Here is a 25,917-nt window from a genome sequence, read left to right as displayed (position 1 = left end):
GTGACGTCACGCCAAGACGTCTTGCATTGCTGGAGAATCAAAATAATGGCTTGATGGGATATTTTAACCTTGCAGTCTACACTCTGCCTTTGAACTATCAAAGTTGAAACTCTCACTGTCGTCTGCCTGTCTCTTTAATGTTAACCCCCCCCCCACCCCACACCGCTGCGTTCTTGACCAATCACGTGGCTTTAACCGAAGACTGGGGGCGGGGACTAGAGGACATAAACAGTCATCTGCCATTTTGCTAGAAGAACGGGCTCGTGCGCGAACGACACATCACTCATTAAGGCAGCTCCGTGTATGAAAAAAGTTCGTACGCCAAGCTAAAGTTTGTATGCCAAAGTAAAATTGTCAAATTCAACATTCATCAACCGAAAAGTTCGTAGGCCAAGGGGTTCGTAAACCGAGGTTTCACTGTACTGTATACACTGTATATAGAGAGCTAATAGCAGAACGAAGCACCTGCATCATGTTGTCAAACAATTATTATTGCCAAAGCATGTGTACTCCTTAACCTGTTTAAGCAACGTGACCCATGATTTTGGTTGTTTTTAAATGTCTGGCATAAGCAGTGTTCCACATGTAACGAGGTAGCAGTCAGTGAATTCATTATAAAATATGGATAATCGGTCACGGTTGGCGGCTTTGTTCATATGATTGAATCTAATTAATTTATATACTGTTTTAGTTTCAAGTTTAAAAAAAATGCACAGATGCGATACGGTGAACGTCAGACATTTCAAATATGAAACCCATTCTGACATGTCCTCTTTTCTAGGCATAAAGGTAGATTCCAATGAAAAATATTGTCCATGGCTAATTTTTTTCCTGTATTACCATTCCAGAGATGAAGATCGAGCCATTCTCGTTGACCTGAAAACAAAAGGTGCTTCACGCAAAACGTTTGCTGCCTTGTCCGCTAAACTTAAGAAACCATCAGAGCAGGTATGTTGAGTTTGTCTTGACAGTACGGAAATATTTAAATTATAATTATGTCTTACACACTCAATTAAAGAGTGACACATTGTTCATCGTGGGGTTTACATTCCAAAAAGAACACGTGATAAGTGAAATCCGTGAAGTAATTTTTACAATTATTACATAGACAATACAGTGATACCTTGGCTTATACACTTAATTGGTTCCCAGACAGAGTGTTTAAGGCGAAAAGTGTGTGTCCTAAAAATTAATTTCCCATAGGAAACCGTCAAAATAGAATAATCCGTTCCCAGGTCTCCATAAAACATAATTTTCTACTTTCTAATTTTCTAAGCCTTAAAGCTACACAAAATATACATATACAGTAAAGTCTCGTTGTATCGATATTCTCATTGTTGTCAAATGAGTGGTTGCTAGCTTTTAGGTGCAAATGTACTGCCGATTGAGGCCCACTAGTATTATCACTGCGATGTTGATAGTCTTTTTTTGAGAATTTGTTGAGTCTCCCCAATGTACTGCTCTTTACAATTTTCATTCTTACATTGTGTTGAATAAACTACATTACTTTGTTTTTCATTTGGTAGCCTATCTTTTGGACGCACTAATTTTTGCCTTAACGTGTTTATCGGTTTGAAATAAGTAGGAATTTTGTGTTGCCAAAGGACTCTTTGTAATTTTTCAGAAATTCCTGCTGCTCCTCTCCTTTTTGTATCTTGAGAATTTTTGGTTTCATTTCCTATTCTTTCTTTCTGACATTTGTTGAATGACCAATGAGGGTACCCACAGTTAGTGAGTGCTCTCCTGATATGTTTTGACTCGCAGTACATTTGCACCTAAAAACTAGCAACCACTCATTTGACGACAATGAGGTTAAAATCTTAGCGAAAGAACATAGATGGTTTGAAAGGGGGGTAAAAGAAGCGATTCTTATAAAACAACAAAATCCTTCATTAAACCGGTCTGGTGGGGTGAGGTTCAATTTGGATCGTTCATACAATACCCTGCTTAGGCAAAACAGGTTAGGCAACATTCGTAATGCTGATGAGGTGATACCGGTGGGAGTGAGGCAAATAGGCCAGTCGTTAGTCAGGAATGTAGAAACAATCAGTGGGGCCACAGGGAGTGGTCCTCTGCTCCCCCAACCTGAGAGTAGAGACCTATCATAGCTGTGTCCGGCGCCGCCTTGTCTAGACATTAGGGATATATAAATAGGGCCGATACGACCAGTCAGACTTTAGTTCGCTGACGAAGCCTCTTGGATAGGAGGCGAAATGTCCGAAACCTTCAAATTTGTACAGATGACGGCTGAAGAAACCTTCTCATCGATGGACCACTCCTGTACGACTGAGAGCTTTTACAGTATGCAATTTAAAAAAATCTTCAATCTTGTTCTGCTTCCCATTTTCACCTTTTAACACAAACGATTCAATCTTGTTTAACATTTGTAAAAAACCTGATGCATTTTCTCTGGATTCTAAGTAAAATTGTACTACGTCTGTAACACCGTGCAACACTTGTGTTTTTGTTGGTTCTTCATCTTCGTCATTGTGGGAATCTTCTGGGGCATACTTGCCTTTAATTTCGTGTTGGATTCTCCTCAACAGCCATGATTGCCTTGTATTTCCTTCCGAGGTCACAATTCTTTCGTTTTGTTATGGTTGAAGACGGTAGCAAAATGGCGTCTACTCCACTGCAAGAGCTGGTCACGTAACCAAGTCACGCAACCAAGTCACGTGACCAAGTCGACCAACGGCGCGGCCGATACAGATTTCAATAATGGTGGTACTGTGTAGAAACCCTTAAACAAATAGCGATTCATCCTAAGTATCTTTTGTATCGATATAAACATGGCGGAATGGCCGGCGGGAGATTTCTCTGTCAGCATCTTACACCCAGTTATGTATTGGATTGCCTCAGGTGCCTCTTTGCACAACCTACACCTTGGGTCTTGCCTGGTGTGGTATACCCGTGCATCTATGGCTCTGGTGTTCAGGGCCTGCTCTTGAGCAGCCAGGATGAGTGCCTCTGTGCTGTCCTTTAGGCCAGCCCTCTCTAGCCACTGATAGGACTTCTTGAGATCAGCCACTTCAGTTATGGTTCGGTGGTACATCCCGTGTAGGGGCTTTTCCTCCCATGATTGTCCCTCTTCCAGCACCTCACTCATCCTCTGTTTCCCATTGTCTGAGACATTCTCTGAGTACATCATCCGTTGGAGCCTTCTCTTTGATGTATTCATTGAGCTTGGATGTTTCATCCTGGACAGTGGCTCTCACACTCACTAGTCCCCGGCCTCCTTCCTTACGGCTGTTGTACAGTCTCAGGGTGCTGGACTTGGGATGGAACCCTCCATGCATGGTGAGGCGTTTTCGGGTCTTAACATCCGTGTTCTGAATCTCTTCCTTTGGCCACCTTATTATTCCTGCAGGGTATATGATCACTGGCAGGGCATAGCTGTTTATTGCCCGCTTCTCAGGACTTGCATCACCCGCTGGAGGTATTTGGTTGTAGCCGCTTTCCTTGTTGCGAGTTCGATGTTGCCATTGGCCTGTGGTATACCGAGGTACTTGTAGCTGTTTTCAATGTCTGCTATTGTTCCTTCAGGGAGTGAGACCCCTTCAGTGTGGACTACCTTGCCCCTCTTGGTCACCATCCGACTACATTTCTCCAGCCCGAATGACATCCCGGTGTCACTGCTGTAGATCCTGGTTGTGTGGATCAGGGAGTCTATGTCCCTTTTGCTCTTAGCTTACAGCTAAAGCCTACATGGAGCACCACAACCAGGTGGCTGGCATAGTCTACCGAAACATCTGTGCAGAGTATGGACTGGAAACCCCAAGGTCAAAATGGGAAACACCTCCCAAGGTAGTAGAGAATGACAAGATCCTGTGGGACTTCCAGATACAGACTGACAAGATGGTAATGGCCAACCAACCAGATATCGTGGACATAGATAAAGGGCAAAGGAAAGCCGTTGTCGTGGTTGTAGCGGCCTCGAGTGATGGAAACATCAGAAAGAAGGAACATGAGAAATAACACGGGCTCAGAGAGGAGCTGGAGAGGGCCTGGAAGGTAAAGGTGACAGTCGTGCCTGTGGTGGTTGGAGCACTCGGGGCAGTGACCCCCAAACTAGACAAGTGGTTGCAACAGATCCCGGGAACAACATCAGATATCTCGGTCCAGAAAAGTGCACTGCTAGGAACAGCACGGATACTGCGCAGAACCCTCAAGCTCCTGGCCTCTGGTCGAGGACCCGAGCTAAAATGGGGGACAGACACCACCCATGGTGGGTGAGACAAGGATTTTATATATATATATATATATATATATATATATATATATATATATATATATATATATATATATATATATATATATATATATACCATTTGATGTCAATGCTCTGATCTTACCGTGAAATGGGCAACTCTTTCCTTACATTACATCACAAACAGAACTTCTGTCCTTTCAGATGCTTTATCTTCTAGTCACTGTACTGTATTTGAGAATGTGAAATGCACATACGGTAGTGGGGACTATTTTCTCCACTAGGTGGCAACAAAACCTTACATAACACAAGTGGAAATGCAACCTATTACATTCTTCAAAACAATCATTTCTACATTTTCTGATTACAAATTCTTTCTCTCAGATGATTTTAGTTGACATGCCAATCTAATGTCCTCAAGGCCTTCGGAAGTAATTCTGCTGTCTTTGATTTGCCCCAAATAAAATATCGACTTTTAGCTTTTCCTGTCATTTTTTTTACAGAAACTTGTAAGTGTTGTACCTGCTTCTACCATGTATATATATATACAGTAAAGTCTCGTTATATCAATATCGGATATATCGATAGTCCCGGTTATATCGATACTATTTCTATGCACGCACGGAGAAAATTACATGCAAACAGGGTCGGATATATCGATAGTCTCGGTTATATCGATATTTTTTCAGACTCCCTTGAATATCGATATAACGAGACTTTACTGTATATATATCCAGTAAAGTCTCGTTATATCGGTTATATTGATAATACTGCTTATTATGATACTTGTTTCATTTCCCGTGCACATTTCTAGTCTTTTTATGGATAATTAGTTCCGTTTGGTACGATTCATGGTTATTACGATAATCCGGTTACTATGGTGCTCTTTTTTATCTCCCGCCGGCCATTTTGCTATGTTTATATCGATACAAAAGCAGTTTAACCCTTTACGGCCTGAATTATTTTCTACTTAGAAAAAAAATGTTCAGTTTTTATGGTGACTGATGGATATAATAACATACTAGTAGCTTCCTTTTTTATTATTTTTCAATAATGTAGAAAATTTGATAATGTGCCTAATTTGGCACAATCGTCATGAAAGACCTATATTGAGTCTTTTTATTAAAATAATAAAATACATAAAATATTTACATAAAATACAGACATAATTTACATAAAATATTTACATAAAATGTTTACATAAAAATACATAGTTCCTTTACAGATAAGGAAAACTAGCTAATAACCATGGAATAATGCAAAGCAGTTCTTGTGATGATTCAAACAAAGATTTACATTGCATTTTTTTGCAGTAAATATTAGTTTTCACCGAGCACGTGCCATGCTTGCACCTGTTGCGGTTCTTTGCAACATATGGAACATGAGCTATGTTGTCAAACCGAATACTGTATCATTGGCGGGAACAGAACCTCAATGTCTTTTAGCTGCGGATCAGCTGAACAATCGATTGAGCCACAATCGATTGTGCCACAACACCAGATTTTTCTTGTTGCCAAATATTGGAGTAAGGGGATAGACGTAAACCAATTATCAAAATACAATCGATGATTCTTTCTTGGTTGGATGTTTTGAGCCAAATGGAGCACAACATTTGAGGTCACTTTCAGATCGGGAACCTTGGAGTCACTGACTGGATCTATCGTTCCTGTATATGGAATGCATACATGTAGCCATTATAACCTGCCAGCACAAACAACTTGAACCCCCAGTTCATTGGTTTATTTGGTAGACACTGCTTGAGTGTAAATCTACCTTCATAGAGTACAATTTGTTCATCAATTGACAAACGCTGTGATTTGGGTAATTCTTGAAACTTTTATCATTGGCCTTACTTTGTGCAAGGGATAATTTGGGCTTCCCCGAGTACCTTGCTTTGTGTTGTCTGCTATATGCAAGTTCCTTTTTATAATTTTGAAGCGATCCCTTGACATACAGTACATTCTGCAGCATAATCAGTTAGTGGTGATAGCTTTCAAGCCCAATGAATCTGAGTGGTTGGGCATTTTGAGATTGAGAAACAATATATCAATCCCAGCCACTTCTCAAGCTCTTCTTCGGCGAGACACAGAGGCTTATTGATGTCATTTTGCATTGCATAGAATTTCGACTGTTCAACAATAATATCCATCATTTTTTCATCGAAAATCCTTTGAAAATATTTCAATAGTGATAGAAGTTCATCAATGCAACAGTCACGACTGTGTCCGATGCCAAAATTTCTTCATCAACATGGTCATCTATTTCATTCTCATCAGGATCTGGAAAGATATACAGTACATGGGAATTTAGAAAAAAACATATGGGCACAGCAACATTCAAAAAAGCAAAAACTATACCGACCATTTGATGTCAATGCTCTGATCTTACCGTGAAATGGGCAACTCTTTCCTTACATTACATCACAAACTTTCAGATGCTTTATCTTCTAGTGACTGTACTGTATTTGAGAATGTGAAATGCACATACGGTAGTGGGGACTATTTTCTCCACTAGGTGGCAACAAAACCTTACATAACACAAGTGGAAATGCAACCTATTACGTTCTTCAAAACAATCATTTCTACATTTTCTGATTACAAATTCTTTCTCACAGATGATTTTAGTTGACATGCCAATCTAATGTCCTCAAGGCCTTCGGAAGTAATTCTGCTGTCTTTGATTTGCCCCAAATAAAATATCGACTTTTAGCTTTTCCTGTCATTTTTTTCACAGAAACTTGTAAGTGTTGTACCTGCTTCTACCATGTTTCACAGTCTTTTGGATATAGGGAGTGTTAAATTTGTACCAGACATTATGATGAAAATGTTTACGTTTTTTTAATTTCTGTTTCGGAGATACCAAAAAAAACATATGGACCTCCGTTTCAATAATTATATTGAGAATGCACAGCTATGAGTGTAAAACGCACCATTCACTTACAATTATTCGCATTGGGTACCAAGTCAGGATCAACAATATCATCATGAAAATAGCGTTCGCACGCCGAATGTTCCAAATTCGGGACACTACTAATTTTTAATATTTCTTGGTAAATAAACAAGTTAGCGTTAGTTTATACATTTCAGTATCAAGGTAAACCTCTTCTGAATAGCTCATAAAATCGTCACAACATATACTTACGTGATATTTGATCCATGACGAAAAATAGAAGGTGCTTCGAAGATCGAGGAGCGCACGTTGTGTTGCGCAAGAAAGAGATGATGTCACTGACGCTCTTAAAGGCAAAGCTGCACATTACCTGTTTTAAAGGGACATGTAACTTGTGCTGCATCAGTTCCAATCAGCACTTCAACTGCAACCTTTCATTTTTTCGATCTATAAGCACTTATCTTTAGTGTACCGAATTTGACCCAATCCTCCGTAAAGGGTTAAGGTGAATCAATATTTGCTGAGGGGTTTCTATACAGTACCACCATTATCGAAATCTGTATTGGTCACGCCGTTGGTGACCAAGTCACGTGACCAGCTCCCGTCCGTGTCTTGCGCAATGTAGCAGACGCCATTTTCTACCAGCTTCCGTGTTTTGAACTGTCATACGAGAGCACAATAAAAAAGGTGTAGCAGAGCTTATATACAGTACTGTTGTTCAACACCAATTTAAACCATGGGGAAACGTAAGAATTGTGACCTCGGAACAAAGTACAAGGCAATAGTGGCTGTCGAGGAGAATCCAACAAGGAGCAAATCCTCCATCGCGAAAGAGTTCGACGTGCTGCAGAATACTTCATCAACAGAAGTAATGTAACCGTTGCAGTTTTTGTTTTCCATCCATGTATTTAATTGTGTTGTATTCAGAAGAAGAATCATGAAACACTGGACGTGATGTTATTCTGTCCATTTGTGCCAATGGATGGTCCTCACATGAGATTAGCCTTGATGTTGAGAGTGGTGTGGGAGCTGTGCCTCAGGGATGGGAGGTTGTGAATTTGGGACATCGTAGATGACACACATCGTCTGTAGTGTGCCATCGTCAGTAGTGAGAGAGATGTAAAGATAGATAGAGAGAGAAAGACAGAGAGAGAGAGAGATCTAGAGATAGAGAGGGTAGAGGTAGAGATAGAGGTAGGTAGAGATAGAGAGAGATAGAAATAGAGATAGAGAGAGATTTAGAGGTAGAGGTAGAGAGGGTAGAGGTAGAGATAGAGATAGGGATATAGAAATAGAGAGGTAGAGATAGAGATAGATTTAGAGATAAAGACAGAGATAGAGAGAGAGACTAGATAGACAGATAGACTGGATAGACAGATAGAAAGTTAGATAGACTGGATAGACAGATAGATAGATAGATAGATAGAGAGGGAGCGAGAGAGAAAAAGAGAGAGAGAGAAAGAGAGAGCGAGAGAGAAAGATAGATAGATATCTATAGATAGAGAGACAGAGAAAAAGATAGAGAGAGAGAGAGAGAGAGAGAGCTATATATATATATATATATATATATATATATATATATATATATATATATATATATATATACAGTAAAGTCTCGTTATATCGATATTCAAGGGAGTCTGAAAAAATATCGATATAACCGGGACTATCGATATAACCGGGACTATCGATATATCCGACCCTGTTTGCATGTAATTTTCTCAGTGCGTGCATAGAAATAGTATCGATATAACCGGGACTATCGATATATCCGATATCGATATAACGAGACTTTACTGTATATATCTGTATATATATATATATATATATATATATATATATATAGAGAGAGAGAGAGAGAGAGTGAATCATCATAGATAGATAGATAGATAGAGAGAAATATAGATAAAGAGAGATATGGATGGATGATAGATGGATGGATAGATAGATAGATAGAGAGTGAGAGATATAGAGAAATAGAGAGAGATATAGAGAGATAGAGATAGAGAGAGAGTGATAGCTAGAGATAGGGAGAGAGAGAGCTAGAGATATAGAGAGAGAGAGATAGATATATATATATATATATATATATATATATATATATATATATATATATATATATATATATATATATATATATATATATATATATATATATATATATATATATATAGAGAGAGAGAGAGAGAGAGAGAGAGAGAGAGAGAGAGGAGAATCATGAACCACTGTACGTGATGTTGGAGCTGTGCCTCAGGGATGGGAGGTTTTGAATTTGGGACACATCGTCAGTAGTGTACCAAAGAATCATTGGGTGTTTCGGCCTTTTAATCACTAGACACCCTCATCGATGGTGGCCAGCGACAGGTTGATCACGCCTGCGCTTGTGTCCCATGCCCAATCAGATGTTCAGAAGCTGATGGGGGGGGGTCTTAGGTTGCTGACCTATGAGCCCAACAAGGGTCCTTCCTCTTCATCCAGAGCCAGTGGCTGCTTCTTTCTGCCGCTTCAGAGAGTGACTTAACTGTGTGCCGCAGAGCCTGTCCATGGATACCCAGGTCTTTTAGCAGCCTGATGGTGGAGGAAGCCACAAACCCTCTGCATCCAACTTCAATTGGATATACTTTGGTTTTCCATCCCCGCTGTTGCGCCTCCACTGCGAGTTCAGTGTAGCGCAGCTTCTTGCGCTCATAGGCCTCTTCAACAGAGTTTTCCCACGGGACTGGGAGTTCTGCGATGTAGACAGCCTTGAGTGACGAGGACCAGAGCACCAAGTCTGGTCTGAGGGTGGTGGCTGCAATCTCCGCTGGGAAAACCAATTGCTGGCCAATGTCAACCCGCATCTCCCAGTCGCGGGCCCCGGATAGCTGTCCAACTTCTGGTTTAGCAGTAGGATGGTTGGGCTTTTCCTGTCCCTCTCGGATGAAGGTCAATGGTGCTGTGCTGGACGTGGTGGCTCGCATCGGCAAGGAGTTGATGGTATTCCTCTTGCTCTCAAGGACAAATGCCAAACTCTTTAGGACCTGGTTGTGCCTCCAGGTGTAGCGGCCTTGTGTGAGGCTGGTCTTACAACCGGTCAGGATGTGTTTGAGAGTTCCTGGCGTTCGACAGAGGTCACAGGTTGGATCTTCGCCATACCATTGGTGGAGGTTTTTCGGAGATGGGAGCACGTCATTGATGGCTCTGATGATGAAGCTGATGTTGCTTGCCTCCATTTCCCAGAGATCCTTCCAGCTGAGCCTTCTCTTCTCCAGGCCTTCCCACCTCATCCATTGTCCCTGCTTGGCAAGAGAGACAGCCCGTGCAGTTCTTTCAGCTTCTTCTTGGCGGCGCACCTCTGCTATCACCATTTTCCTTCTTTCCGATGTTGAAGCCTTACGCCAAAAAGGTTTGTTTGTAAGGCCAAACCCTCCTCTTCCGAGCTGAACGTGTCCCACAATGTCGCTGTGCCTTAGAGCTGCTGTGGCCTGCTGCACTGCAATGGATGGCGTCCATTTCCGTCCCGTTGATAGGGGGGGTGCAGCTTGACTGATCTTCTGGTCTCTGGAGTCTGTGAGGGTCATCTGAAGTCTCACTTTAGCGCACTTGTACTCTTCGGTGAGGCTTGTGATTGGAAGCTCAAGGACCCCTTTGCCATAAAGGCCGATGTTAGACAGACAGCGTGGAACACCAAGCCAGCGTTTCACATATCTAGTGATGGTTCGCTCCATCTTCTCCACAGTTGAGAGTGGGGCCTCATAGACTGTGAGTGGCCACATTACCCGAGGGAGAACTCCAAACTGCAGACACCAGAGCTTGAGCTTTCCTGGCAGCTCAGTCTTGTTGATGTTTTCCAGACTATTGGTGATGTCCTGCTTGAGTTGCTGCACTTGATCTTTGTCTCTGAGGCTTGCATTGTACCACCTGCCCAGGCTTGTGACCGGTTCCTCAGACACCGTTGGTATTGGGTCATCACCAATGCAGAACTTCACATTTTTTAGCTGTCCCTTGACGATTGAGATGCTGCGTGACTTGCTCGGCTTGATTTTCATCCGGGCCCATTTAATTTTTTCCTGCAGCTTTCCAAGTAGCCGCCTGGTGCAAGCTGCGGTAGTGGTCAAGGTGGTCATGTCATCCATGTATGCCCGGATAGGTGGGAGGTGAATCCCATTCCTTGTTCGCTCACCTCCCACCACCCACCTTGACGCCCTGATGATGACCTCCATGGCCATTGTGAAGGCCAGGGGTGAAATCGTACACGCTGCCATGATGTTGTGAAGTCAGGTGTTGTGAAGCAGAGTTGCAGGTCTTCGAAGTAGGCTTTTACCAAGGCAGTAATGGGTAGTGGAACATGGAAGAAGTTGAAGGATTCCCAGAGAAGGTTATGGGGAACTGAGCCAAAGGCATTGGCCAGGTCAAGGAAGATGACATGAAGATCTCTCTTGTCTTTCTTTGCCGCTTGGATTTGGTGCCAGATCATACTCGTGTGCTCCAAGCAACCAGAGAACCCAGGGATGCCAGCCTTCTGTACAGATGTATCGACGTACTTGTTCTTCTCCAGGTAGGTGGAAAGTCTCCGTGCTAAAACATTAAAGAAGATTTTCCCCTCAACGTTGAGAAGGCTAATTGGATGGAATTGACTGATGTCTGCCGCATCCTTCTCCTTGGGAATTAGTACGCCTCCGGCTCTTCGCCATGCCTTTGGTATTATCCCTTTCTGCCACACAATCCTCATGAGTCTCCAAAGATAACGCAGAACATCTGGTGCGTTCTTGTAGAGCTTATATGGAACTCCATTTGGCCCCGGGGCTGATGCTGATCTTGCACGTCGTATTGTATTGTCCACTTCCTTCCATTTTGGAGGGCCAGTCTTGAGGTTGAATTGTGGTGGTTCAATAGAGGGGATGTCATGTGGGATAACTAGTTTTTCCTGCCTTTTTGTGTCCTGGTGGACCTTTTCCAGATGCTTTTCAAGTTCCTGCTTGGAGGTTTTAAGGATTCCGCTTTTGTCCTTCGCGAAGAGGTCTTTGACAAACTTGAAGGGGTTTTTATAGAACCGTGTTCTTGTGTGTTCCTTGTTCTTGCGATGTTTTCTCAAGTTTTCTGCCCTTCGTAAGGTTGCCAACCGGCATTTGATGTCCCCTTGGAGCAGCATGAGACCTTCTTTCTCTGCATCAGAGGCCTTCTTCCACTGTTTTTGCAGGTCCCTTCTTTCTCTGACCAGTCTGTCTATCTCTTGCTGCCTCCTGGATTTGGTTGGTGGTGGTCTTGCATTGGCGGTTTTCCGGATGTATACTCCAAAGCGCTCCTCCCCGTAGTGATAGATGATGTCACCAATATTTTCCAGATTTTTCTCTGCTGTGCCCACTTGTTGCTCCAAGATTTTGGTCAGATCGTTGTTGACGGTTTCCCACTCTCTTTTCTCGATAGCTTTTGGCCACTTCACACTTGGTCTGTGCCCTTTGATCTTGTCCTCCTTGGGAGGTTTCTGTGGTTGCGTGGGCTCTTCCACCTTTCGTTCTGTGAGTGCATTGCCATTGTCCCTGACAGGGGTGTAGACGCTCTGCGAACTTTGGTTGTCGTCCCGTCGCTGTGCTTCACTCGACTTATTTGACGTCTGACTTCGTAAGAAATATTGGTCAATGCGAGGCCCTTGTCTCTGCTTTCCCAAGCACTGTCTCTTCCCTTGGTGGATCGTAAACCCGATAGCTGATGTTACTTTTGCCCAGCCACAGACGCACACCTTGAGTGAGTATCCTGCTGCCGTTGTCTCATGTGCCATGTTCTTGCTCGTAGTCAGGTTCGTTCCTGGGTCGGTAACCGTGTTGTCAGTCATTGAGCCATCTTGCGCCCCCGCTCTCGCAGGCTCTAGGGGTATCTTTCTTTGTATTCTTTCTGTAGCATTTAGCGGATGCCTCCAACAAACTGAACCAGCGTTGGTGACTGCCACCATGGGTAGCTAGCCCATGACAGCCCCAGTGGGGTCTATTCCCTCCTGTCAGCTGTCTCTCCAAGCTGTCACACAGACTTTCCTATGTTGTCAGCTGTCCTTTCACAGCAGTCACTGGATAGCATCCAGATACTAAGAATCATGAAACACTGGACGTGATGTTATTCTGTCCATTTGTGCCAATGGATGGTCCTCACATGAGATTAGCCTTGATGTTGAGAGTGGTGTGGGAGCTGTGCCTCAGGGATGGGAGGTTGTGAATTTGGGACATCGTAGATGACACACATCGTCTGTAGTGTGCCATCGTCAGTAGTGAGAGAGCTATAGAGAGAGATGTAAAAATAGATAGAGAGAGAAAGACAGATAGAGATAGATAGAGGTAGAGATAGAGGTAGAGCGATAGAGAGATCGAGAGGTAGGTATAGAGATAGAGAGGGTAGAGGATAGATTTAGAGATATATAGAGAGAGAGAGACTAGATAGACAGACTGGATAGACAGATAGAAAGTTAGATAGACTGGATAGACAGATAGATAGAGATAGAGAGGGTAGAGGTAGAGATAGAGGTAGAGCGATAGAGAGATCGAGAGGTAGGTAGAGATAGAGAGAGAGATAGGGAGATAGATTTAGAGATAGAGATAGAGATTTAGAGGTAGAGAGAGATAGAGAGGGTAGAGGTAGAGATAGATATAGATAGATTTAGAGATAGAGAGAGACTAGATAGATAGACAGAGAGAGAGAGAGAGAGAGAGAAAGATAGATAGCTAGATAGAGAGAGATATAGAGAAATAGAGAGAGATAAAGAGAGATAAAGAGAGAGAGAGAAAGATATATATATATATATTAATTAAAAAATCCTCGTCTCACCCACCATGGGTGGTGTCTGTCCCCATTTCAGCTCGGGTCCTCTACCAGAGGCCAGGAAGCTTGAGGGTTCTGCGCAGTATCCGTGCTGTTCCCAGCACTGCGCTTTTCTGGACCGAGATATCCGATGTTGTTCCCGGGATCTGTTGCAACCACTCGTCGAGTTTGGGGGTCACTGCCCCAAGTGCTCCGACCACCACAGGCACGACTGTCACCTTTACCTTCCAGGCTCTCTCCAGCTCCTCTCTGAGCCCTTGGTATTTCTCGATTTTCTCATGTTCCTTCTTTCTGATGTTCCCATCACTCGGGACCGCTACATCCACGACAACGGCTTTCCTTTCCCCTTTATCTATGACCACGATATCTGGTTGGTTGGCCATTACCATCTTGTCAGTCTGTATCTGGAAGTCCCACAGGATTTTTGCTCGGTCATTCTCCGCCACCTTGGGAGGTGTTTCCCATTTTGACCTTGGGGTTTCCAGTCCATACTCCGCACAGATGTTTCGGTAGACTATGCCAGCCACCTGGTTATGGCGCTCCATGTAGGCTTTCCCTGCCAGCATCTTACACCCTGCAGTTACGTGTTGGATTGTCTCAGGTGCCTCTTTGCACAACCTACACCTTGGGTCTTGTCTGGTGTGGTATATCCCTGCCTCTATGGCTCTGGTGTTCAGGGCCTGCTCTTGGGCAGCCAGGATGAGTGCCTCTGTGCTGTCCTTTAGGCCAGCCCTCTCTAGCCACTGATAGGACTTCTTGAGATCAGCCACTTCTGCTATGGTTCGGTGGTACATCCCGTGTAGGGGCTTTTCCTCCCATGATTGTCCCTCTTCCAGCACCTCATCCTCTGTTCCCCATTGACTGAGACATTCTCTGAGTACATCATCCGTTGGAGCCTTCTCTTTGATGTATTCATGGAGCTTGGATGTTTCATCCTGGACAGTGGCTCTCACACTCACTAGTCCCCGGCCTCCTTCCTTACGGCTTGTGTACAGTCTCAGGGTGCTGGACTTGGGATGGAACCCTCCGTGCATGGTGAGGAGTTTTCGGGTCTTAACATCCGTGGTCTGAATCTCTTCCTTTGGCCACCTTATTATTCCTGCAGGGTATCTGATCACTGGCAGGGCATAGCTGTTTATTGCCCAGGTCTTGTTCTTGCCATTAAGCTGGCTTCTGAGGACTTGCCTCACCCGCTGGAGGTATTTGATCGTAGCCGCTTTCCTTGTTGCTAATTCGAGGTTGCCATTGGCCTGTGGTATACCGAGGTACTTGTAGCTGTTTTCAATGTCTGCTATTGTTCCTTCAGGGAGTGAGACCCCTTCAGTGTGAACTACCTTGCCCCTCTTAGTCACCATCCGACTACATTTCTCCAGCCCGAATGACATTCCGATATCACTGCTGTAGATCCTGGTTGTGTGAATCAGGGAGTCTATGTCCCTTTCGCTCTTAGCATACATCTTGATGTCATCCATGTAGAGGAGGTGACTGATCGTAGCTCCATTTTTGAGGCGGTATCCATAGCCTGTCTTGGTGATTATCTGGCTGAGGGGGTTCAGTCCTATGCAGAACAGCAGTGGGGAGAGTGCATCACCTTGGTATATGCCACATTTGATGGACACTTGCGTTAGTGGCTTGCCATTGGCTTCAAGTGTGGTTTTCCACATCCTCATCGAGTTTGCAACGAAGGCTCTCAGGGTCCTGTTGACCTTATACAACTCCAAGCATTCATTGATCCATGTGTGTGGCATCGAGTCATATGCTTTCTTGTAATCAATCCAGGCTGTGCACAGGTTGGTATGTCGGGACCTGCAGTCTTGAGCGACTGTTCTGTCAACCAGCAGCTGATGTTTGGCACCTCTAGTATCTCTACTAATGCCTTTCTGTGCTTTGCTCATGTATTGATCCATGTGTCCACTTATCTTAGCCGCAATGATGCCTGACATGAGCTTCCATGTTGTGGAGAGACAGGTTATTGGCCGATAGTTGGAAGGAACTGCACCCTTTGAGGAATCCTTCATGATCAGGATTGTTCGCCCTTCGGTTAGCCATCCTGGGTGAGTCCCATCCATCAGCAGCTGGTTCATTTGTGCTGCTAGGCGCTCGTGGAGAGCTGTGAGTTTCTTTAGCCAGTAGGTGTGGACCATATCCGGGCCTGGTGCCGTCCAGTTTTTCATACCTGAGACTCTTCCCTGTATATCTGCCGCTGTGATGGTAACTGGGTTCTGTTCAGGGAGGTTGCTGTGCTCCTCTTTCAGAGTCACCAGCCATTGTGCACTGCTGTTATGTGCGACCTCCTTCTCCCATATGCCTTTCCAGTATCTTTCAGTTTCCAGCCTTGGAGGGTCTGCTCTGCTGTTAGAACCCTGCCACTGAGCGTACACTTTCGCAGGTTGTGTTGCGAACAGCCTGTTTATTCTTCTGGCCTCATTCTCTTTCGTGTACCTCTTTAGGCGACTGGCCAAGGCCTGGAGCCTTTGTTTGGCAGTTTCGAGTGCTTCAGGTATGGTTATCTGCATGTACCTCTTGGGTATTGGCCTTTTATTCACACCTCTCTGGGTCTCCGTCAATTGACTCACATCTTTCCGAGCCGCCTTGATCTTGGCCTCCAACCGTCTTTTCCATGGTGGGTAATGAATCTCGTGGCTCTCATGGTTGCTCTTGTAGCCAAGCATGTCTAGGATCACTGATGCTGAGGTGTATATCAGCTCATTGGTTTCCGTGATCGTTCCGGTCGGGATCGTTCTCAGTGCTGCATTCACAGTTTCCATGAGACTTTCAGGTGGTACTTCACATAGTCGTTGTAATCGGTGCCTTCGTTGCCCAGTTTTCATTCTTGCCATGATCTTGTCTCTCAGGTCATTTGCTGCCTCGCTCAGCATTTCATTTATTGGGGCTGGCTTCCCAATCTCATTATTCATTGGGGCTTGCCTCCCAATCTCTGGTTGAACCTCCTCCTGTGATGTGGCAGCCTGGGGCCCTTCACCTCGGAATTTGTGTTGTACCTCATCAATCTCAAGTTGTGATAGCAATTGTCGTTTGTGGATATTGGAACACTGAGCTACTAGTTGTTTCGTGGTCAACCGTGACTGTGGGTTTCGAAGTAACCATTCAGCCCCCATTCTCCGCATGTAACCCCTCTGACTAGGGTTGCTTGAGTAGCATTCCAACAGAGCCATGTTATCGCATCTCGTCCATCTCCGCTTTGTTCCAGTAGCCCATTTTTCATCAGGGTGCTCTGGTTCCCCAGCACCTGACGCAGACCTTGTTTGGCCGGGCGACGTCTGAGCCGGCATGTCATTCCATTTATTGTCTCTCATCATTGTATGAGGTAGGCATTAGCGTGAAGGGTCTTGCCCAAGGACCCACACTGGATGATGTCATTGTGCTCATTTTCTCTGCCACAAGTATAAATATATATATATATATATATATATATATATATATATATATATATATATATATATATATATATATATATATATACACAGTAAAGTCTCGTTATATCGATATTCAAGGGAGTCCGAAAAAATATCGATATAACCGGGACTATCGATATATCCGACCCTGTTTGCATGTAATTTTCTCCGTGCGTGCATAGAAATAGTATCAATATAACCGGGACTATCGCTATATCCGATATCGATATAACGAGACTTTACTGTATATATATAGAGGCGGCCCGGTAGTCAAGTGGTTAGCACACCGGCTTCACAGTGCAGAGGTCGGCGGTTCGCGTCCCGGTCCGGCCTCCCTGTGTGGAGTTTGCATGTTCTCCCCGGACCCGTGTGGGTTTTCTCCGGGTACTCCGGTTTCCTCCCACACTCCAAAAACATGCATGGCAGGCAGATTGACTACTCCAAATTGTCCCTAGGTGTGAGTGTGAGAGTGACTGTTGTACGTCTTTGTGTGCCCTGCGATTGGCTGGCAACCAATTCAGGGTGTCCCCCGCCTCGTGCCCGAAGACAGCTGAGATAGGCTCCAGCGACCCTAATGAGGAATAAGCGGTACGGAGATGAGATGAGATATATATATATATATATATATATAGAGAGAGAGAGAGAATCATAGATAGATAGATAGATAGATAGATAGAGAAGGAGCAAGAGAGAGCGAAAGATAGATAGAGAGACAGAGAGAGACATAGAGAGAGAGCTAGATATATATATATATATATATATATAGAGAGAGAGAGAGAATCATCATAGATAGATAGAGAGAGATAGAGATAGGGAGAGAGATAGAGAGAGATAGAGATATAGAGAGAGAAATAGAGATATATAGAGAGAAGAGAATTCAGATATCTTTATCGCTTGCAACAATCACTTTTTTTCATATTTTTGTACATGCTGGCGTTCGTGGTTTCGTGTGTGTAGAACAATGTGAGGATTTTGCATTGGTTTCATTTTTGAAAGAAAATAGTCATTAAAAAAGTGTTTATTTTTTGCATAATTCTATTTTTCACTTCACTACTGTACAAAAAGCATGCTAGATACGCAATCCATGAACCCAATGATAAAATTATATGCCATATTAAAGATCCACCATTTACGATTTGCCCCACCTTTTAATGCAGTTCGGCGCAGGACGGATGTATCAATGCAGTACGGTTACATCGACATTTTTCCGACTCCCGAGAATATCAATATAAGGAGATTTATATAGATAGATAGATAGATAGATAGGTAGATAGATAGATAGATAGATAGAGAAGGAGCGAGGAGGAGATTGGATTTGCCTTTATTAGTCTCGCAGTGGAGAAATTATATATAGAAAAAAAATATATAATATAATATATATATATATATATATATATATATATATATTAAAGTCTCGTTATATCGATATCGGATATATCGATAGTCCCCGGTTATATCGATACTATTTCTATGCACGCACGGAGAAAATTACATGCAAACAGGGTCGGATATATCGATAGTCCCGGTTATATCGATATTTTTTCGGACTCCCTTGAATATCGATATAACGAGACTTTACTGTATATATGTACATATCTATATATGTATATATATATATATATATGTGTATATGTATATATATATATATATATATATATATATATATATATATATATATATATATATATATATATATATATATATATATATATATATATACACGTATATATATACATATATGTGTATATGTATATATATATATGTATATATATATGTGTGTGTATATATATATATGTGTGTGTGTATATATATGTATGTGTGTATATGTATATATATGTATATGTATGTGTACATATTTATGGGGAAATTTGCAGTCCACGGCAGCAATTGATAGGGTCTTGTGGGAGGAGTGAAAAGATACTAAACTGTACATGTGCAATGTGTTTCTCTTTCCCTCAGATTTCTCAGAGATTTTCCCAGCTCATGAAGCTCTTCAAAAAGCATGGGAATATGCATCCTTGATCACACTCAAAGTTGTTTGCACATTAATTGTTTTCCTGCCAGGACATTTTGAGAAGATTTTCATACACAGGAGTCACTGAATATATATGATATACAGCTACGGAATAAAATTTGAGACCACCATTGTTTTTATTCAGTTTTCTGTTCATTGAAACAACCTTGTACAGCTAAAAGTACAGTAAAGTCTCGTTATATCGATATTCTCGGGAGTCTGAAAAAATATCGATATAACCGGACTATCGATACATCCGATCCTGCGGCATGTACATTTTCTCCTTGCGTTCATAGAAATAGTATCGTAATAAGCTGTACTATCGACACTACTGTACATTTTGTTGCACCATCATGGTAATGAGGAAAAAAAACCTCGGAAGAGCTGAATTAAAGACATGGTGTCTTTGATAATTACCATATTTTGATTTAATTTCCGCGTTTTGTCTTGTGTTTTACGGCAGTTTCTTATTTTTTACAGTTTTAAGGGGTGCCACATGTTAAAATGAACAAGTTGAAGAAAGCCTGGTGGTCTCACCTTTTTTTGCAGGGCTGTATGTACATGTTGTAGATGTTATGTATCGGTCATCAAAATTACTGTTGTACTCCTGAAAGGCCTTACCCTGTTGACAGCTATTGTAAGCGTTGATAGTTTATAGTGTAGTAGTATGCTGTATGTCATGCATATAAGCATATTTGACAATAAAGCTGACTTTGACTATATTGTTCGCATCGGATATGAGTGCTCATTCCACAAAAATGTGGTGTGTGTGTGTGTGCACAAAAATGGAGTGGTTTTTATTTACAAACCTGTTTAAGAAATGCTACAAAAATTTCTCGCCTTCCTTTGAGTCAAAGATACGTGTAAACATAACTGAAGAGAATGTAAAAAATGTATTGTATTTTTTGTAAAAATGGCCAGTTTTTGGAGGTTATTATCAGTGTTTGAAATAACGTCTTCCGGGAGGCCCGGGGCGTACAACTTTTACGTCGGGCTTACAACTTTCAAAACGTCTCGGCCTGGGTGGCCGACAACTTCTTCAAGAAAAAAAAAATATTTTTTTTTCCAATCAAACGTTTTTTTATTTCATAAAGCAAAAGCTAGAAGCAAACCGCTACAAGCCATGTGGACTCCTCTTTCTAAGCGCCTTTCAAAACTTTCAAGTACACTTTACAGTCACAGTATAGTCTGAAGCATGAAACAGGCTTCTGATTGGTTGCCGTGCCGAGTATGCAAATTGCCAAACGAACATACGTTTGTCAATTTGCATAGTTGAGAGTTTTGAAAGGCTCTTAGAAAAAGCAGTCCATGTGGCTTTTAGCAGACAGCGCAACATTGCGTTGTGCACCATGGCGACAATCGACAACTGGAGCAAAATCTTCAGCATGGGATATTTACCATGAATTAAGCAAGGGATCATTTGTGGTAGGTACTTCCTTAATTAAAAAAAAAATTGTGATTATCGTCTTATTGTGTTTCATGTTGTGAAAAATGGGCAGGCAACTTTTCAGAGTTGTCTGCAGTGGTGTCCTAACTTTTTGTCATGAGTTTCAGACACTGCTATGATGAAAATCAACACTTTTTTTTGTCAATGTAAACCTTGTATCTAAAGACACAATGGGGTTTTGTTGGATCAAAATGAATGAATAGTTATGGCATACAAAAACTCATCTTGTTTCATATGAAAACGTTGAAGTCAGCGTTGTGAATACTTGATTTATTTATTTTTAGTCTCTTTACACATCAAATGTAATTGTATAAAAGCATCGTTAGATTTACGATATGCATCTGTTGCTACGGTTTGTTTCCCGAAATATCAATAAAGATGTCTTCTTCACATCAAATGGCAGAACACATGAAATTGTTTTCACTTTGATAGAATTATGAACAGCTGAGCGACATCAGTTCGTGGCCCTCAGCTTGCTGTCATTGTCAATATTTCTCCTCTGTAGATTTTAAAGGACAACCGACGCCCTCGGACAAGTTGTGTCCATAATTTGTAAAATCACTTCAAATGACTTCTACTGAGCGCATTTTACAAAGATTACACCACATATAGCTATATTTTACATTTTAAGACTCGCGCTGAATATTCAGGAAATCTTGTTTTCGAGTTGATGACGATGCCTACCGTGACGTCACGTCTGGAACGCCCCTGACCCAGAAAGCGACACACAATGCATTTTGGGTACTTTGTTTGGTCTGAAAACTTTGTGTTGATCCGTGTTGATAATAACAATAATGATAAGAATAATAATCATAACAATAATATCGATGAGAAGGTTTCTTCAGCCGTCATCTGTACAAAAGTGAAGGTTTCGGACGTTTCGCCTCCTATCCAAGAGACTTCGTCAGCGAACTAAAGTCTGACTGGTCGTATCGGCCCCATTTATATATCCCTAATGTCCAGACCTAGTGGTGCCGGACACAGCTATGATAGGTCCCTACTCTCAGGTTGCCAACTTTGGGAGAGACATCCTTCTGCTGGTACGTAACTTAGAAAAGGCCACCTTTAAATTAGCTGATTTAAAGAACCACCTCAGATTCAATCTTAGATGTAGACAGAGCCGGTTAATTCCTAAATGCTTGAAGCAAGCACCCCTGGAACCCGGATACTTAGCCGACAAAATGCAACAAAATTATACTAGGAAAATTCTAAATTCTAAATTTGCGAATTAGGAGACTTAACATAGAGATAAAAAACAAACAGTCAGAAATAGAAACTTATTATCAGCGATTACAAACTAATCTTACCCACAAAATCTATCAGGAAGTGTGTGAATTTACTAAATCCGGTTATATGAGGCACCACAGCAAAACCAAAGAGAGACAAAAGGGTAAATTTCAAAAATTACTTTTACTGAAACAATCTCAGCTACTGGTAAACACGCGTAAAATTAGGTATGAACAGTTTGCAAGGGAGAATTGGATCAAAAATTTGTCAGACAGAGATCTCTCAGAGACAGAAAAGGCAGTACTTACCAAAGGTTTAAATTTCTCAGTGACTCCTAAAACTATACCTACAATAGATTATATCACAGCTACTGAATCGGCTATTAAAAATAACAAACTTTCGTATGCAGAGGCAGATGATCTACGCATTAAAATATCAGCTCTTCTCAGTAGTGCCAAACTTCCTCCGTCCAACATAACATTAGAAGAGAGAAAGGCGTTAACTACTCTACAAAAAGACAAAAATATTACTATTTTGCCAGCAGACAAGGGCAGATGCACAGTGCTGCTCAACACATTGGATTATGAAGACAAAATAAATAGGTTAATCAGTGATTCTAACACGTATGAGCAACTAAAAAGGGACCCTTCCAATAGATACAAGAAAGAAATGATTGACTGTCTCCAAAAGCTAGAGAAAGGAAAACATATAGATAAACAGATGTATTTTAGATTATACCCGGGAGAGGCCACGCCATGTATCTATGGCCTGCCAAAAATACATAAAGAAGGGTTCCCCCTCCGACCCATTGTTTGTAGCATTGACTCCTCTACATACAATGTAGCCAAATATTTAAAAACTATTTTAGCTCCGTTGGTTGGTAACACAGAATACCACGTAGAGAACACCACAGGGTTTGTAGAGAGGATCAAAGACCTCATATTGGAACCTGAGGAAACTTTGGCATCATACGATGTGACTTCTCTCTTTACATCTGTCCCAACCCCAGCAGCAGTCTCAGTGGTGAGGACGAGGCTGCTGGCGGATGTTTCTCTGCATGAAAGAACCAAACTGAAACCGGATCACATCTGCCAATTATTAGAAATCTGCCTTAATACTACGTATTTTCAATTTCGGGAAAAATTTTATAAACAAATCCATGGTTGTGCTATGGGCTCACCAGTTTCACCCATAGTGGCTAATCTTTACATGGAAGAGATGGAGAAACAGGCCCTCACATCCTTCCCAGGGACAAAACCTAGACACTGGTTTAGATATGTGGACGATACTTTTGTCATAATTAAGAAACAAGAAATTCAATCCTTCACAGATCATCTCAACTCTGTAGACTTCAACATTAAATTTACTCGTGAGGACATTCAAGAGAACCAACTAGCCTTCTTGGATTGTAAAGTAATTATAAAAGAGGACAGAGCGCTAAAAACAGAAGTCTTTAGGAAGGCTACGCACACTGACCAATACTTACTTTTTGACTCTAACCACCCTTTACAACATAAACTAGGAGTTATCAGAACCCTCCAGCATAGGGCTAAACTAATACCAACTAGCACTGAAGGTAGAGAAAAGGAGTCAAAACATATCAGGAGAGCACTCACTAACTGTGGGTACCCTCAGTGGTCATTCAACAAATGTCAGAAAGAAAGAATAGCGAACGAAACCAATAATTCTCAAGATTCTAAAAGGAGAGGAGTATCAGTACCGTACATTGCAGGAGTTTCTGAAAAATTACAAAGAGTCCTTTGGCAACATAAAATTCCTACTTATTTCAAACCGATAAACACGTTAAGGCAAAAATTAGTGCATCCAAAAGATAGGCTACCAAATGAAAAACAAAGTAATGTAGTTTATTCCATACATTGTAAGAATGAAAATTGTAAAGAGCAGTACATTGGGGAGACTCAACAAATTCTCAAAAAAAGACTTTATCAACATCGCAGGGATAATACTAGTGGGCCTCAATCGGCAGTACATTTGCACCTAAAAGCTACTAACCACTCATTTGACGACAATGAGGTTAAAATCTTAGCGAAAGAACATAGATGGTTTGAAAGGGGGGTAAAAGAGGCGATTCTTATAAAACAACAAAATCCTTCATTAAACCGGTCTGGTGGTGTGAGGTTCAATTTGGATCGTTCATACAATAGCCTGCTCAGGCAAAACAGGTTAGGCAACTTTCGCAATGCTGATGAGGGTCGTTATGCTGATGAGGTGATACCGGGGGGAGTGGGGGTAATAGGCCAATCGTTAGTCAGGAATGTAGGAACAATCAGTGGGGCCACAGGGGGGGGTCCCGCGCCCCCCCCAACCTGAGAGTAGGGACCTATCATAGCTGTGTCCGGCACCACTAGGTCTGGACATTAGGGATATATAAATGGGGCCGATACGACCAGTCAGACTTTAGTTCGCTGACGAAGTCTCTTGGATAGGAGGCGAAACGTCCGAAACCTTCACTTTTGTACAGATGACGGCTGAAGAAACCTTCTCATCGATGGACCACTCCTGTACGACTGAGAGCTTACACAGACATAACAATAATAATACATTAAATTTCTCAGCGCCTTTCAAAACTCTTAAGGTCACTTTACAGTCACAGGCGAAGTTTTTCTGTGGGTGAGAAGCGGCAGCCACACGCGCCAGCGTTCACTCAACCCGGAGGTAACTCAAATAGATAGACAGCTAGCTAGATGGCTAACAGATAGCTATCTAGATAGCTATTAGATAGCTATCTAGATAGCTATTAGATAGCTATCTAGATAGCTAGCTAGATAGCTATCCAGCCAGCTGAGGCAGCTAGTAGATAGCCATTAGATAGCTAGCCAGATAGCTAGTAAATAGCTAGCCAGATAGCCAACCAGCTACACAGCCAATAGATAGCTTAAACGGATTCATGACATAAATCTTTATGTAAACATAAAGATTTAAACACAGAAATAAATTTAATGTCTAAGCACCTTTCAAAATTCTCAGTCACTTTACAGTCACCGGATCAATTTTTCTGTGGGTGAGCAGTTGCAGCCACACGCGCCAGCCTTCACTCAAGCCAGAAGTAACTCAAATAGATAAAGCTAGCTAATAAATAGCCAATAGATAGCTACCTAGATAGCTAATAGGTAGCTAATAGATGGCTTTTAGTTAGCCATTAGATAGCCACTGGATAGCCATTAGATAGCTATTAGATAGCTAGCTAGCTAGCTAGGAAAACAGATAAATAACGCAGTGGTGAATCGTGTGTTGCACCAAGACTACTATTTGATTCTAGTTGACACAAATTCCCAGCAGACAAATCAGCCCATTTCCAACGGAGCTTGGGCGCCTTCTTGTGCATTTTCTGCGACACTACATTGGAGTCCTGACGGCTCGAATTGATACGCAATGACTTCTTTAATCAATTGCAAACATTTATGCTTTCCTCTTCAGAACTATTTGAATCATATTCATAACTAGATGAGTAACAAGAAAGAATCTCCGAATTTGAAGCCATTGTTTTGATTCTCGAGCAAGGCAAGACGTCTTGGCGTGACATCACGAACAAGGGGGCGGGACCTTCTGAAACTGAAACTTCCTGAGGTCATTTTGAAGTAGTTTTGGGACATTAACTCATTTTTATTGGCGTTTTGCATTTGACTAAAAATATCAGCCTGCGTGTTTTGTCATATTTTAGAAGCTATAAAACGTTTTTCTGATGTCAGTTAGGAAATAAAAAAAATGGTGTCGGTTGTCCTTTAAGTGAAAGCTGTCATTTATAAAAATGAAAAAAAAAAACTGTTTGATGCATTGAATTTCCATTCTCAACGTAGGGTATGGGGCAGTAAACATCCTAAATATTGACAAGTCAGTCCGCACTATTTCCAGTCTAGTGACCTGTTAAAAGTAGCAGAATGGATCTAACCTCAGGCCATTATCGCGCCAT

The 25,917-nt window shown here is 42.0% G+C and overlaps 2 protein-coding genes across 2 annotated transcripts in view; one reads left to right on the top strand and one right to left on the bottom strand.

The window, feature by feature from the left end:
* Positions 1-20,034, top strand: part of casp8ap2 (caspase 8 associated protein 2) — a 31,169-nt gene extending 11,135 nt beyond the window's left edge. Inside the window, exons 7-8 of the mRNA XM_089022041.1 lie at positions 849-948; positions 19,258-20,034. Coding sequence (XP_088878167.1) covers positions 849-948; positions 19,258-19,320 — 163 coding nt within the window. The 3' untranslated portion in view covers positions 19,321-20,034. The remainder of the gene's footprint in view (positions 1-848; positions 949-19,257) is intronic.
* LOC148884076 (uncharacterized) lies at positions 6,976-13,394 on the bottom strand. Its single transcript, XM_089022726.1, has 3 exons — positions 11,764-13,394; positions 10,043-10,657; positions 6,976-6,982 (listed from the first exon to the last, which is right to left on the bottom strand). Exons 1-3 carry the CDS (start codon positions 13,023-13,025, stop codon positions 6,976-6,978), a joined length of 1,884 nt encoding a protein of 627 aa, XP_088878852.1. The 5' UTR covers positions 13,026-13,394.
* Positions 20,035-25,917: the final 5,883 nt, after the last annotated feature.

The sequence above is a fragment of the Hippocampus bargibanti genome, linkage group LG19, assembly GCF_051943395.1.
Source record: "Hippocampus bargibanti isolate YZ-2025 linkage group LG19, ASM5194339v1, whole genome shotgun sequence".
Taxonomy (NCBI): Eukaryota; Metazoa; Chordata; class Actinopteri; order Syngnathiformes; family Syngnathidae; genus Hippocampus; species Hippocampus bargibanti.
The sequence above is the reverse complement of the archived record's forward strand: the minus strand, read 5'-3'. Positions and strand labels throughout refer to the sequence as shown.